This window comes from Carettochelys insculpta, chromosome 2, assembly GCF_033958435.1.
Source record: "Carettochelys insculpta isolate YL-2023 chromosome 2, ASM3395843v1, whole genome shotgun sequence".
NCBI lineage: Eukaryota > Metazoa > Chordata > Testudines > Carettochelyidae > Carettochelys > Carettochelys insculpta.
Window position 1 is genome coordinate 115,486,486 of NC_134138.1, and position 14,109 is coordinate 115,500,594.

At 43.3% G+C, this 14,109-nt stretch overlaps 1 protein-coding gene across 1 annotated transcript in view; it reads left to right on the forward strand.

Annotated features, from left to right (window-relative positions):
* Positions 1-14,109, forward strand: part of DCDC2 (doublecortin domain containing 2) — a 105,190-nt gene that overhangs the window by 83,967 nt on the left and 7,114 nt on the right. Inside the window, 1 exon segment of the mRNA XM_074987591.1 lies at positions 347-447. Coding sequence (XP_074843692.1) covers positions 347-447 — 101 coding nt within the window.

A 14,109-nucleotide genomic window follows, 5' to 3' on the forward strand; every position in this document is an offset into this window, starting at 1 on the left:
TTCTGTTGTTTATATGTAATATGATAGGTCTGTGTTGTAAATATCAGGTTCACATCTGAGCTTCCCTTTAGTTCAGGGGAGTTCAAGCCAAGGTGCGTGTTTGTCTTTCTCTCGTTAACCTTCTTTCCCTTACATAATGTAGCATGTGTATAACTAATTAGAAAACAAAGGAGACAAAATTGAACATAATGAGACATTTAAAATCCATTAGAATGCCTGAACTGGAAATGATAGGTGAGCTTTCAAAGCTATTCTTAGAAGCAGAACCGAGATGCAGTTCAGCTGTTGTGCCACACAGTGTCACAGTTGGTCTTTATGTCTACTCAGTATTTCTTTCCGATTGCAGATGATGGCATTTACAAAGCTGGTGGAAAACGGTATGAAATGTGGGGAGCCCTGGAAATCCAGGAAGATGAAGACACTCAGGTGGAGGTTCCAGTGGATCAGGTAATTTTTAAGCTTTGAACAAATGGCTGATGTAGAAAACAAAGCTTGTGGTGGCTTTTTATGGTTGCTGCCCTTGATGCCTGCTGAATTTTTTCTTACAGGCTGCACTGCTTTTGAATACCTTCCTCAGTTATTTGTTCCTGTCTGGAAATGAGCCTCTCTAGCATACTCCCTGGTGTCTCACCTGTTCATGTTCTGTCAGCCAATTATTAAACTTAGGTTGGTTCAAAAAGCACCACAGGCCCCTTTGTGGGGTCTGATTTGCTAAGTATTTCTGTAAAAAGTGGGTCCCTATGAAAGTCCAAGTCCATCATGGTTCAGCAGATACCTCCACCTCTGATTGTCTTCTCCATTGATAACCGCCCAGCAATTTTTCTAATGTAGGCTCTTTCAGCCTGTAATGGGCTAAACCACTTGCTGGGTTGGGCTGACCACTAGGCACCACTGTCCTTAAGAGGGCACACCACCCCATAATTTTTTCCTTTGTGTCAACTCAAAGTCCCTGCACTCCCAAAATCTATTCAAATACACCCTGAGTTTTCAGAGAACACTTGCTGTAAAAAGAAGCCCCTGTCCTGAAATGAAATGCACAGCCTTATTTCCAGTAACCACACCCTGCCCTTTACTTGCACATTGTCTACATTTGAAAAGGTTTGAGAGCAGAATGACATTAGTAGAGTTTTACAGGCAAATTCTGTAGTGGCTAGGCAGCTTATATTGGAAAAGAATTCTTTTGCTGGCATAGCTTAAATCAGTTCCCCAAAAGGACTAAGCTGTATCAGCAAAAAACAAACAAGCAAAAACAAAACAACCCCCCCCAACCAACCTCCCTCAAAAAATGTACTGCCCCCACTTTTTTTAAAGTGTAGATGAACCCTCAGGATGCCTTCCAAAGTTCAGTAATATAGTCACACTAAGGAAGAGTGAATGAAGGTGATCTAATAGTTTTGTGTCCCAGACCATCTCCCCTCCACACTGCCCTGATTCAGAAATATTGGGAAGTACCTGCCACTTGGTACAACTTGGTATATTTTAAAAGGCTAAACAACCATTCCTGTGTACTATTTTGACATCCAACTTTCTTTTGAATTGCAGTTTACATCTCCCTTGCTTTACTTCTTCCTCCATTCCCTTCCTTAGTTCCACTTTTCTTTCTCTGGCATGTCTTGGGTATCCTTTTTCTCTTCCTTCATCATCTTCATATTTCCCTGCATTATGTTCTCTTACTCATTGTTTTCACTCTTTTCCTCATCTGCTTCATAAGCCCTCACTTCTCCCACGTTCTTAATATGACACTTCATTTCTTCCCCAGGCTTCCAAATCTTTCCTCAGCTTTCGCACAAAATCTGTAGATACTGCTCTAAGTTACAGTGGTCTTGATTCTGATACCAATGGACCCTAGTCCAGACTGTTCAGAGCACAACTATAACTCCTCTCATGTTATGCATGGCCTTATTGCTGAAGAAAGGCAGACTTGGACTGCTCCACCCAGCCTTGTGGCAGCAGGTGGAACCCTGCTCTGTCAGAAAGATTCCCTAATGCATAGATCCACCTGGATTCTGGTCTCTCTGTGCTAGCAGACCCTGTAAAGGAGCTGGGCTACTGTTCAGAAGCCAGGTCAGGACTCTTGCAGTGTTGTACTGAACCGAATTGCTCATCCATGGCAAAATAGGCTTGTGTCTATTTGATTTTGATAAATATGCAAGTACAGTGCTGTAATGGAAGTGGCCAATGCGATATTTAGCTGTCAGTGGTTCCTGAGTGGATTTGTGTGAAATTGGCAGAACTTGTTATGTTTTATAGACACTTCTTTTACCCATTTTGGAAACGAGAAATATTCACCTCATTCTGTTTTGTTTTGTTTTTTTTAAAAAAGTAAAATATTACATCTAGTACCAGTGCTGCAACTAAGTAGCAGATCTTTGCCTGTGAGGTAGAGAATAGACCTGGACTGTTTTTTTTGCTGGAAACATATCCCTTACCTGTTTGTGAATTTCTCACAAACCAATCCAGATTTTCTTCTCATCTACGCACAAGTATTTGCCAAACATGTGGCGGGAGGAGGAGGGGAGGAAGCGTATTTGTCTTTGATATATTTGCTCTCCTTTAAACCACCCTAAGATAATGTTTGACATCTTTGCCAGAGAATAATAAATAACATTGTCTGGTAGTATTTTCAGACTAACAATCCCCTCTGCATATTTTGGAAGTCTAACACTTTTAATAATATCTGATTGTCATCTCAAGCCTAAGAATAATGATTAGCATGAAACTGCAAACAGGGGAGTGAAATCAAATCACTTATGAACAAATATATTTGTGAATATTTATTGTTATGAAAGTAGCTCTGCCAGGAGTCTGATTATTCTGCGTACGTGCATGCATGAACGCTTACTTATCTAGAGGTTAATTTGGCACTTCAGATAATGCCACCAGAACCGAAGTGGTTAAGATGCTGTTCACATAGTCATCTTCTCTCTTTTACCATTTATAGCATACAGTTGAACAGATGTGAGATTAGCCATTGACTAACTCTAGTGTGGCATGTAGGCTAGATTCATGCTTACATACTTTGCTGCAAAATGTTGACTTCCAGATGAGTTCATTAAAATGGCTGCCTTTATTTTACTACTGGCTAGTTATAGAAAATCAAGTGAGAAAAAACAGCATTTTCCTTAAACTGTGCATCTTCTCTGTTTTACATCCTAAACCAAAACTGAAGGCTCCAAATGCATGGTGCCTTTCTGTGGGACTCAAGCTTTCTCCAGCTTCTCACTTTCACTGTTTGCATTACTGTGCTAGAGTCAGTAGAGGAGTTGGGAGCATGCTCCGAAATCAATTGGGGGAAAACAGTTTATCTAGTAAAATGTTTTTGCTTCGCAGTGATGGGTACAAAAACACTAGAGGCTTCCTCAAGTAGATTTGACATACTGATCTAATAAGTGAATGTGAAGGTGCTGTTGTTGTTATTATTATTATTATTATTATTTATTATTATTATTTTTCTCTTTTACTGACAAAAAGAATTTAAATTAAGGCCTCTTCATATTGTAATGCTGCTATTGTTTAATATTTTAAAAACTTACTAATACAATGTTTTGTTAAAAAACAGACAAAAAAAACCCTTCTCCTATTTCCCCGTCCCCCCTCCCCCAATTCCATAATCAGAAACAATCCAGTTCTTCTACCTACCTCCCACACTAGACTCTTAGAGGAGGTAAAATAGTGGGACCTAGGCAGTACATCAAATAACTTTTGCGGGGCTTGTTTACACTAGCTTCCTGCTTTGAAGGGAGCATGGTAAGTAAGGTGTTGGGAGTTTATTAATGAAGTGCTGCGCTGCATATGCAGCACTTCATTAAGCTAATTCTCTCCCGCGGCAACTCCGAAGTGTTGACTTCAAAGTGCTGGCTCACTCTCTGGTACTTCAAAATGCCCGGGCGAAATTTTGAGAAGTAAAGGGGCTTCAAAGTTGCCCAGGCACTTCGAAGTACCGGTGGGTGAGCCGCGGCTAGACACGAGCTGCCACTTTGAAGTTTAACTCTTTGAAGTTGCCCTGGGGGAGAATTAGCTCAATAAAAGTGCTGCATATGCACCACAGCACTTCATTAATAAACTCCCAACACCCTACTTACTATGCTCTCTTTGGGGTAGGGAGGTAATGTAGACAAGCTCATAGTGTCCCAGGATAAGAACCAGGAGACTAGTGATCTCTGTAAACTGAGACTTGGGTGGCCATCCAGGAAATACTCAGGTGCTGCCTAGCCAATTAGCAGAGTGCCCACAGCCAGCAGTATGTGTTTCTATTGGTGGTGGACATCCTGATGTGTCTTGGTGCACATAACATTTATTCCACCCATGGATGGAAAAAATTGGAGGGACCATTGCAGAAAACTACCAGTTACCTTTCTGTGTTCTCTTGAATTAGTCATTGTTCACAGGAGGGTGGCTCCAGCCCAGTATTTAATCAGGAAATATAAGTAGGAGCTGGAGCCCAGAGCATAAAAAGTATTTAGGTGCCAAACTCCTACTCAAGTTACCTAATTTCTATTACCAAATAAATAAATTTGTTAGTCTTTAAGGTGCTACAGGTCTGCTTGATTTCTGTTCTACAGAAATTAGTAGGTCTTAGATGCCTAAATACCTGTGAGGGTACAGACCATGGAGAGACTGCCTTCACTCTGAAAATAAGATTACAGATTTTTTTTGGTAGCCCCAGACAGTAACGTGGATACAGACACTAGCTTAATTTTAAATGTAAATAATCAGCATCACAGCCAAAAGATTTCCCTGGTGTGTGCTGACTTTGCTTTCCCCCTCCTTCACACCTCTTTTCCTTTGTACGGATGTAAAGATTACAGGAAGATAGTCTACCTGGTCCCCTAACCTGTGTGACTATGCTGGATGCTCATAGATTTGGAATCTTTGCCATCCAACCATCTGGCTCTGTAAGTATAGATGTGGCTTTACATTAATGCTGTCTTGGTGCCACCAATGACTTTACATTTCCTGGAGAAGTGATGGGAGCTAAAGTGTTGCTTGTGTCGTAAAAATACATCATAAGTACTAGAAGTGTTGCACCTTCTATGCACTGTTATAGATACAAAGCAGAAGTTTCATGAGGGAGACCTGAATTTCACACCAGTAAACAGTATGCAGATTTTCTCTCCCTGTTGCCAAAGGCAAAAACAGTTATGTTTGTGTTGATTCAGCCTTAAAACAGGTTGGCAGGTCCTTGATTATAAAGGCCAGACTTTTTCATCAGGAAAAATTTCACATTACATCAGTTTCTCCTCATTCTGTAAAATCAGTAAGCTTCTCAAAATGGCATTTAGAAAGATTACAGGCAGGAGATCATTCATGATCCCTAAAATTCATTAGAACAAGCAATGATCTATTCAAATAAAAAGCACTTCTTAGATCTCTGTTCACTAATTACTGGACAAATAAGCATGTAATAAACTGGTGTTTCTTCTCTTGCTGTTTGTGTTTTTGTCAGATCCATTGATTTATATCCTCAGGACTTGTGTGTGTGTGTGCGCACGCACATGTGGGGGGGAGAGAGAGAGAGAGTGAGAGTGAGAGAGAGACACCATCTGTCCCATTTTTGGTGGGACGGTCCTGACTTATTTTTCCCGTATTTGCTGCGCAGGCGCTGCTGCCTGCCGGAGTACACATACTGCATATTGGTACATGTTATCCGCAACAGAGGGAGCCAGCAGGTTAGCTACTTTCCCCTTCCCTGAGGCTCTGGGGAAGGGGAGCGCCGTGGCTGCTCTCTTCCTGCTGCTTCCCCAAGGCTCGGGGGATGTTGGGGGAGCACTGTGGCTTCTATGTCCTGGCCACTTCCCCAAGGCTCAGGGAAGTGTGGGGGTGTGTGTTTTGAGCTCCGCGGCTGCTCCCTCTCTGCCACTTCACCAAGGCTTGACGAAGGGAGGGGCGAGAGCTCATCCTGTATGTAGCCATGGGAGATATGGTCACCTTACAGAGAGAGAGAGAGAGACGGAGAGGATTATGTAATGGACCTTTGGTTGTTGCTTAGAAAGGGAATAGATTTTCCTTTGGCTCAGATGGCATAGGCTTTTGATTTAAAAAAATATATATATATATATATATATATATATATATAATTTTTTTAATCTCTGAGACAAGGATTTCAGTCCTGACTGTATGGGTGTATCCTGGATTTATGGGTGTATGTGATTTTGTGTGTGAGAGGTGGTAGCATCTCCAAAGTGAAGATTTCATCTCCAGTTCTATTACAAAATTGACTTTGATTTCCCCTTTGTAGTATTCCCATCCTCTCCCATGAGGAAAAATCCTTAAGCTTTCAAGTTTTTAGATTTTTAGATTTAATTTTCTTTTCCCATTGAATATTTTTTTTGAAAACTGTGTGATTAATGTCAAACAAATATTTGCTGAGACTTCAAAATAGCTTCTTTTGAAATGTTTGCCAGCTGTCCAACATTTTATTTTCCTATGTCTGTCCAGTAAATCACGTTGATCCACAAAATTGGAAACATAGAAGTTTTAACACTGACTCAGACTGCCACAATTTAAAAACAGATATGATTCTCTGTCAGTGAAACAGATGGAGGAAAAAAGTATCCTTGACCAGTGTGCTGACGTGGCTGCTTGTCAAATGTAAAAAAACTCCAGGATCTGGAAAAACGATTCTTCCTCCATTCCTCACCAAAATGACCTACTGGCTTAGGGAGAATGAGCAGAGATCCCTTTTCTATGTAACTGAGAGAGAGTGTTTGAAAGCCTTATTTTTTGCTGTGGTAATGAGCACTACTGCTCTTACTAACTGCATTTGGACTTGTGGGTGCTGAGCATTTATGAAAATCCAGCCCTAAATGCTTAGATATTGAGATTAGTATATCAAAATAATATGTGTAAACACACCCACATGGTTCAGTTTCAGGTTATTGCTTTCATGATGGTAAACACATTTTTTTATATTGAGTAATAACAGCATACTTATTATGTGGGAAGTGTAAGACTTAGTCCGTAATGTTCACTTCCTTGCTTTAAGTGCTTGGATTTTGTAAGTGATGTTGTCACTTAGCAACCCTAACTGGATTTGGAACAATGTGTTTTTGCTTTTGGAATACATGCAGCATATCTACAAAGCACTAGAGATTGAATAACAGTAGTTTTATTTTATAGGTGGCGGTTGTCTCTGAAGCTAAGTGTGCCTGATGTTTGTATTCATGAGATGGGCATGCCATGTTATTTGTGACTATTAAGATTTCGTTGCCTACTTTGTAGTCTGTGACCGTTTGTCTGAGAAAACATTTGGAAATGGTTTCAGAACGGCTTTTTTTCTGCCAGAATGCCATGGAGGGGTGTTCCGGCACCTCTTTTCCTGGCACTGCTTCTGCCATTTTGGAAGGCGGCTGGGCTGCACTCCCTGTTCACCATATATGGTGGCAAATGGGGCAGCAGGGGATGGCGAAATGCGGATCATTAGACTCACATACATGAAGTGCCATTTCCCTCGCTCCACATATGTGTGGCTCCAGCTGGGAGCCGCTTGGCTCCTCTGGTCTCAGTGTGGCTTCTGTGGCTCTTGGTGCCTGTGTCCTGGCACAGTCCTGGAGGCCCAGGACGATTCTGGAGGCCCAGCACAGTGCTTGCACGGCTCCTGCGGCCTGGCACACATCTAGTTGGAGCGGTCCCTGTGGTGCCAGGTCAGTAACTCACCAGCATTCACTTGAGGGGAGAGGGGAGGGCTGGGGGTACCTGGCTCTGGGGGAAGTGGGAGGGCATTTAGCTGGGGAGGTTGGAAGTTCCTGGCTCTGAGGGAAGGGGGAGGGCATTCATTTAGAGCAGGGAGAGGTTCTGGGGGTGCCTGGTTCTGGGAGAGGTCATTGGTCTAGTGCTGGGAGTGGGGCTGGGGGTTCTTGGCTCTGGAGGTGCCTGGCTCTGTGGGAGGGGGAGGGTATTCGTGTAGAGCTGGGGTGGGGGCTGGGGCTGCAGTGAGGGATGAAGCCTGGAGGCAGCTTGGGCTCAGCTGGGGGACAGTTAAGCCACCCAGGAGTGGGGCTCAGGCCCCAATAGGGGGGCAGCTTGGTCCCTGCCAGGGGGTGTGTGTTAAGTTGCCAGGGGGTGGTTAAGCTGCTGGGGGGTGGCTCAGGCCCTGTGCAGGGGGGTTAAGCTGCTGGGGGGTGGGTTGGGCCTCAGAGCAGGGGGGGTTGGCACGGTCTGGGGCTTGAATTCCACCACCTTTTTTTCTAGGAGAAAAGCACTGGGTTTCAGTAAAGCAAAATTATGATTAACAGTAAAATGGGTTCTACTTGGGAAAATACACTTGAAAATACAGTATAAATATCTACCTTGAGAAGAATCTTTATGATATTGGACTTTGTAATATACTAATAGCAGCTGGGCACTAACCAACTGATTGAAGGTAAAATACCTCACTGTAGAAAGTCTTTGTGATTCGTTGCTGTTTGGAATTTTCATGGCACTTTGTAACCATAGGTCTTTGTAAATGGTGGGATAATGAATGCAATTATCAAATAAGCCCATTGGATTTTAAATTTCTGCACTTATTTGTGGTACACATTTCCTCAATTTTGCCATGATACAAAAGGAAAACTCCTTACTGTGAGTTGCTATGACTCTAGGAGACAAAAGAACAGTCAACTATACCCATTATGAAAAGGCGGAGTCCTATCCCTTTCTCATCAGTCCTTTCCACCTTTTTAAGCCCCTTTGCCATCATTGAAATTATTACCAAGCAATCATACTTCTTGAATGTGAACTGAAATTTACTCCTGTTCTACCCTAAGCTACTGTTAGACTGCCACGGGCCTGATTTGTAAACCTGGGGTCAGATCTTCCACCAGTGCAAACTGAATTAGCACCATTAACTTCGGTGGATTTACATGGGTCCATGCCAGTTAAAAATCTGGCCTCAGGCCTCTGGGTTTTTTTCCTCTGTAGGCATAGTTTAGCACTGACAATTCAATAAGAGCATAGAATTTGTGCCCTCAAAAATGGAGGCCAAGAATGAAAATCAGGCCCTGTAATCCATGTTCCCTCTAATTTTTTCCACCAAGAGTGAAATAAATTTTATGTGCATCAGCAGTAGAAACACATGCTGCCCACTGTTGGTGGGTGGGGATGCTCTGCTGATGAGCTGGGTGGCACCTGAATCTCTCCTGGGCAGCCACCCAAGTGCTCAGCTTACAGGGAACTCTGTAACTCTATAAGCTATGTGCAATAAAATTATTAAATTATGAAAATATGACTTTTTGTTGACAGGTAAGGCCATTTGATTTTATCTGTGGTAATATTTCCCCTATTTTGCCATTATACAAAAGGAAAGCTGCTTACTTTGAGTAGCTATGACTCTAGGGGGCAAAAAAATGGTCAGTTATACCCACTATAAAAAGTCAGAGTCCTATCACTTTTTCATCAGTATTTTCAACACCTTACATATGTGTTTCAGTCCTCTTTTTCTAACCCCTTCGATTTTTTTTTTTTGGCATGGATTTGATGCTCGTTAAAGATACTGTATGGCTAACTCTGGAGGGTAAGTTCTGCGTAAGAAAGTACCTCGAACAGATACCTTATAGGGAGTAACATCAAAAGTTTTCTTAAGTTGCTCTATCAATGGCTAGGACTACACTAGTGAGTTTTTTTGACAAAACTGGAGTTTTGTCGACAAAACTCACTGAACGCCCACACACAAAATGCATTTTGTCAACAGTCTGTCAACAAAACTCAGCACTTCCACCAACAACCTTCTGCCTCTCCCAGATGAGGAAGAACACCTTTGTTGACAGATTCTGTTGGGGAAAAAAGGCTGTGTGGATGATCTGTGGGGCCTTCTGTTCACAGACAGGGCTTCCAGGACACTGGGCAGTCCTGTCTGCTGTGCTTCCGGTTGGCTATTTTGTCAATAGAGTGGCCAGGCAGTTCAGCCACTCTTTTGACAGAGTGGAGTGCTCTTCCGATCTGTTTTAGTGTATGGTTGCGCTCTGTCAACAAACATTTTGTTGGAAAGTCTCTTCCGACAGAAACCTCTTTTGACAGATGCTTCTGCAGTAGCCATAGCCAGTGTCTTAATTCTCAACTGAAGATACTGTTGAGCTAGAGGGTAATTGTCTCCCTGCTTGTTCAGTCCTTGACCCTTCTGAAACTGCCAGCAAGGATGCCTGTTGCACTAGTATTATTTTGTGATGTGGATGCTTGTCCATGATTGTCTGTGGTAGTTGTGGGAGGCATAAGACAGCCAGAAAATAAATGCACCAAAAGAAGCAGCTACACAGTAAAACATAAGCTGTTTCTTGGCATTTCTGGTATTAACAAGACCATGGGTAACTTCTGCAAATGATTCTAATATTTGATTAGGCTGTAGTAGACCAATTCCCAGATGGTGTAAATCAGTATGGCTCCACTGAAATGAATTGAGAGATGCTGATTTTAAGCCAACTGAGAATTATGGATTGTAATATCTTCCATACGTGCACAAGGATCACTTACATACTCCTATGTACTAAGGACCTGCTCTGGAGCTCATTAAACATTGCTGAAAGATTCTTATTCCCTTTAATGGGTTTTAGATCAGGGCCTGATCCTGCCTGTCATCCCACATGTGTTCAAGTTTACTCATTCACTGATGTTGGCTCAATTTGGAGAACCAGTGCCTCTGATGGCTGATCTGGTTGGGGAACGAGCAGTGTGCGTTGGGCAGATTGTTTATCTAAATAAAACAAATTCCCTGGTCATTACCGTCAAGCAGTCTTCATCTCCAGGTTACAACCAGCTCACTATGAACATGTTTAGATAGGACATGGAGCAGGTGACATCTGTCACATATTTGGGCAGCATCAAACAGTGCTGGAGAATGCAGAAAAGATGTGGCTTGTATGTCAGCAGCTGCTGCCATATTTTGGGCATTGTTGCTTTGTGAGCATGTTTAATAACATTAGGCTTGCTATGAAGCTGCAGATACATAGAACCACTGTTAGACCAACTCTTATCTCTGAAACATGAAATATGGACAAGAAGGAAGGAAGGAAGATGAAAGATCATTGGACTGATGTTTTCAGATCTCACTATCTGCAGCAGCTGCTCCATACTAAGTGGTGGGACAAGATCAGGAGGCTATCCAAAGCCAAACCCAGCAACCACTTCCATCCCCGCTGGTTAATTGACTGCAGTGATTTCTCAGTAGAGAATAGCACCGCGTATCAGGAATATTAATGGCTGTGTGGGTGACTTAGCCTTCAGTTCCTTGCCTACAGCCATCTACAACAGAACCACTGAGTTTCGAACTGACCTCATTTGGAACTGGAAGTATGCAGTCAGCCAAAACACACTCCCTCTTTTAAAGTACAGTACGGTATTAAACATAAACTCTCAAAATAAAGGGAAAGTTAAAAAAAAGATTTGACAAGCGAAGGGAACCAGCAAATGTTTAATTTAGAGTAAGATGGTTAAAAGCACCATTTTTCTTCTGCATAGTGAAGTTTCAAAGCTGCATTAAATCAATGTTCAGTTGCAAACTTTTGAAAGAACAACCATCACGTTTTGTTCAGTTGTGTACAGTCTCCATTCCAGAGGTGCTCATAACTGAGGTTCTACTGTGACAGACATACTATGCACTGTAAGAGCCCTCTGATATGTAGTTCTTTATATTTTACATCAGAGATCCCCAAATAAAGGGGCATGATCCCTCCAAAGAACATTTGGGGAGGCATGGCTCAGTCCTGGTCTAGCCTCCATGGGGGTTGGGGAGAAAGTGCCACCTGCCTCTGCTCCCATCCTCAGCTGCCAGCCCTGTGCCTGGGTTCCCATCTGCTGAATCTGTGCCTGGGGTTCCATGTCCTTTGGTCCCAGCCTTGGCCCCAGTTCATGTTACTCCAGTTCATGTTACTCCTGGCTGTGGATAGCAGGGCTGGAGAAGGGTAAGAGAGGGCACAACGTAAAAAGCTTGGGGACCACTGTTTTACACTTATGCACATTTTTGCATGGAACTAAGATCAGTTTGCATAAATTGTGCATGATTTTAAAAAAAAAGGCCTTTCCTTTGGGGATGATAAATTAAATGTACATTATAAACATTTTTAATAAGCACAGAGAGGTATTCATGTTAATGTGTATCTTCACAAAACAAAAAGTGGTCCTGTAGCACTTTGAAGACTAACAAGATGATTTATTAGGTGATGAGCTTTTGTGGGGCAGACCCACTTCTTCAGATCTGGAAATTCTGATAAAAGTAAACTGATATGATGAGAATTTAACAGAAAGATAGAAAAAAGGAAATGAAAACTGACGAATTAGCTACATAGGACAGAATGAAGGGGGTCATGGAGGGGAGAGGGAAGAAAATTATTTGCTGCAAATGTCTATTAAGTGAGTTGCCTGAGATCACTACAAGTATCAAAGATAGGGAAACTCTCCTTGCAATGCATGGCCGTGTCTACACGTTTCCCAAACTTCGAAATGGCCACGCAAATGGCCATTTCGAAGTTTACTAGTGAAGCACTGAAATGCATATTCAGCGCTTCATTAGCATGCGGGCGGCAGCCGCACTTCGAAATTGACGCGGCTTGCCGCCGCGCGGCTCGTCCAGACGGGGCTCCTTTTCGAAAGGACCCCGCCTACTTCGAAGTCCCCTTATTCTGGGGGATTAAGGGGACTTCGAAGTAGGCGGGGTCCTTTCGAAAAGGAGCCCCGTCTGGACGAGCCGCGCGGCGGCAAGCCGCGTCAATTTCGAAGTGCGGCTGCCGCCCGCATGCTAATGAAGCGCTGAATATGCATTTCAGTGCTTCACTAGTAAACTTCGAAATGGCCATTTGCGTGGCCATTTCAAAGTTTGGGGCACGTGTAGACGTAGCCCATAAGGTAATTGCAATCTTTGCTGAGCCCGAGGCGTGAAGTATTGAATTTGAGAATGAACTTCAGTTTAGATGTCTCCCTTTGTAATTTGGAGTTAAAGTCTCTTTGTCTGCATCTACACTATGAGGTAAATTTGAATTAAAGGCAGTTACCTCGATATTACCACATGCACATCTTCACTTTAAATACTATTAGCTTGATTTAGGGAGCACTAATATTGAGATTACAATATCACCATTGCCTGCTGGATGTAGCATCAAGCTCGAATTCAAAAGTTGGATTAAAAGCCAGTGTGGAAGCACCATGTCTAAAAACTGAATTTATTAGCCTCCAGAGGTGTTCTGTATGTAACCCGCAATGCCCTTCAGTGCTCTGCTCTGGCTGCTGCTCTCCAGGTGCACTGGAATTAGGTAACAGGAAGACCAGGAATTTCAAAAAGGGAACAGCAAACCTGTGGCTGTGGGGTTATGTTTCTATTAGAGCCTGAGAAATGTCTTTCTTTCTTTGCAATTAGCGCTGTGAGTGCACCTACCAATTACAAATAGATCCTGCAGGCAGTTCATGGTTCTGTCTCTACACTTCATCTTTTTCTGCACTGCCAGGCGCCAGCCACTGCCCCACCACACCACGAGGCAACAAGGTTGTTGTGGGGGTTGTTCTCGCATAAGACTGCTGAGAAACTTCTCAGTGGTTTACATTTGTGCATGCCCCCCTCTGTCTCCCCCACAGGAGCCGCACAGTCGGGGTCTTTCCTGTGCTCAGCCACATCACGTGGCTGGCCTCCGACCCAATAAAAGGACGTGCCTGCCGTTCCATGCCACGAGGGAGCACCATGTCTTAGCTTGCGTATATTTAGAGCTGCAAGGGCGGGAAAGAATTTTGGGGGACTTGAGGCCACCAGGGGAACTCTTCCATGGCAGCTAAGACATTTGGGGGCTTGTGGCTGTTGGGGGAACTCTCCCCTGGCAGCTAAGATAGTCGTGAGCTTGCTGCCACCAGGTGAAAGCCACGCAGTGAACCCCACACACTTCTAGCACCTGACCCCCCACCAACAATATTTTTGGTGGCTTTATGATATTGGGGTAAGTTTCCCCTGGCAGAAAACAGCGTTGGTGCTGCTGCTGAGGGGAATTGTCCTGATGGCTGTTAAGATACTTCGGGGCTTTCTGCCACCCAGGGAGGAAGCTCTCCTGTGTATCCCCACTACGCCTCTAGCAAGTAGCCCCCCGCCAATAATCCCCATGTTCACAATGTGTGTGTAGCAAAGAGGGAAGCCAAAGATGATCTTTTCTATACTTTTCT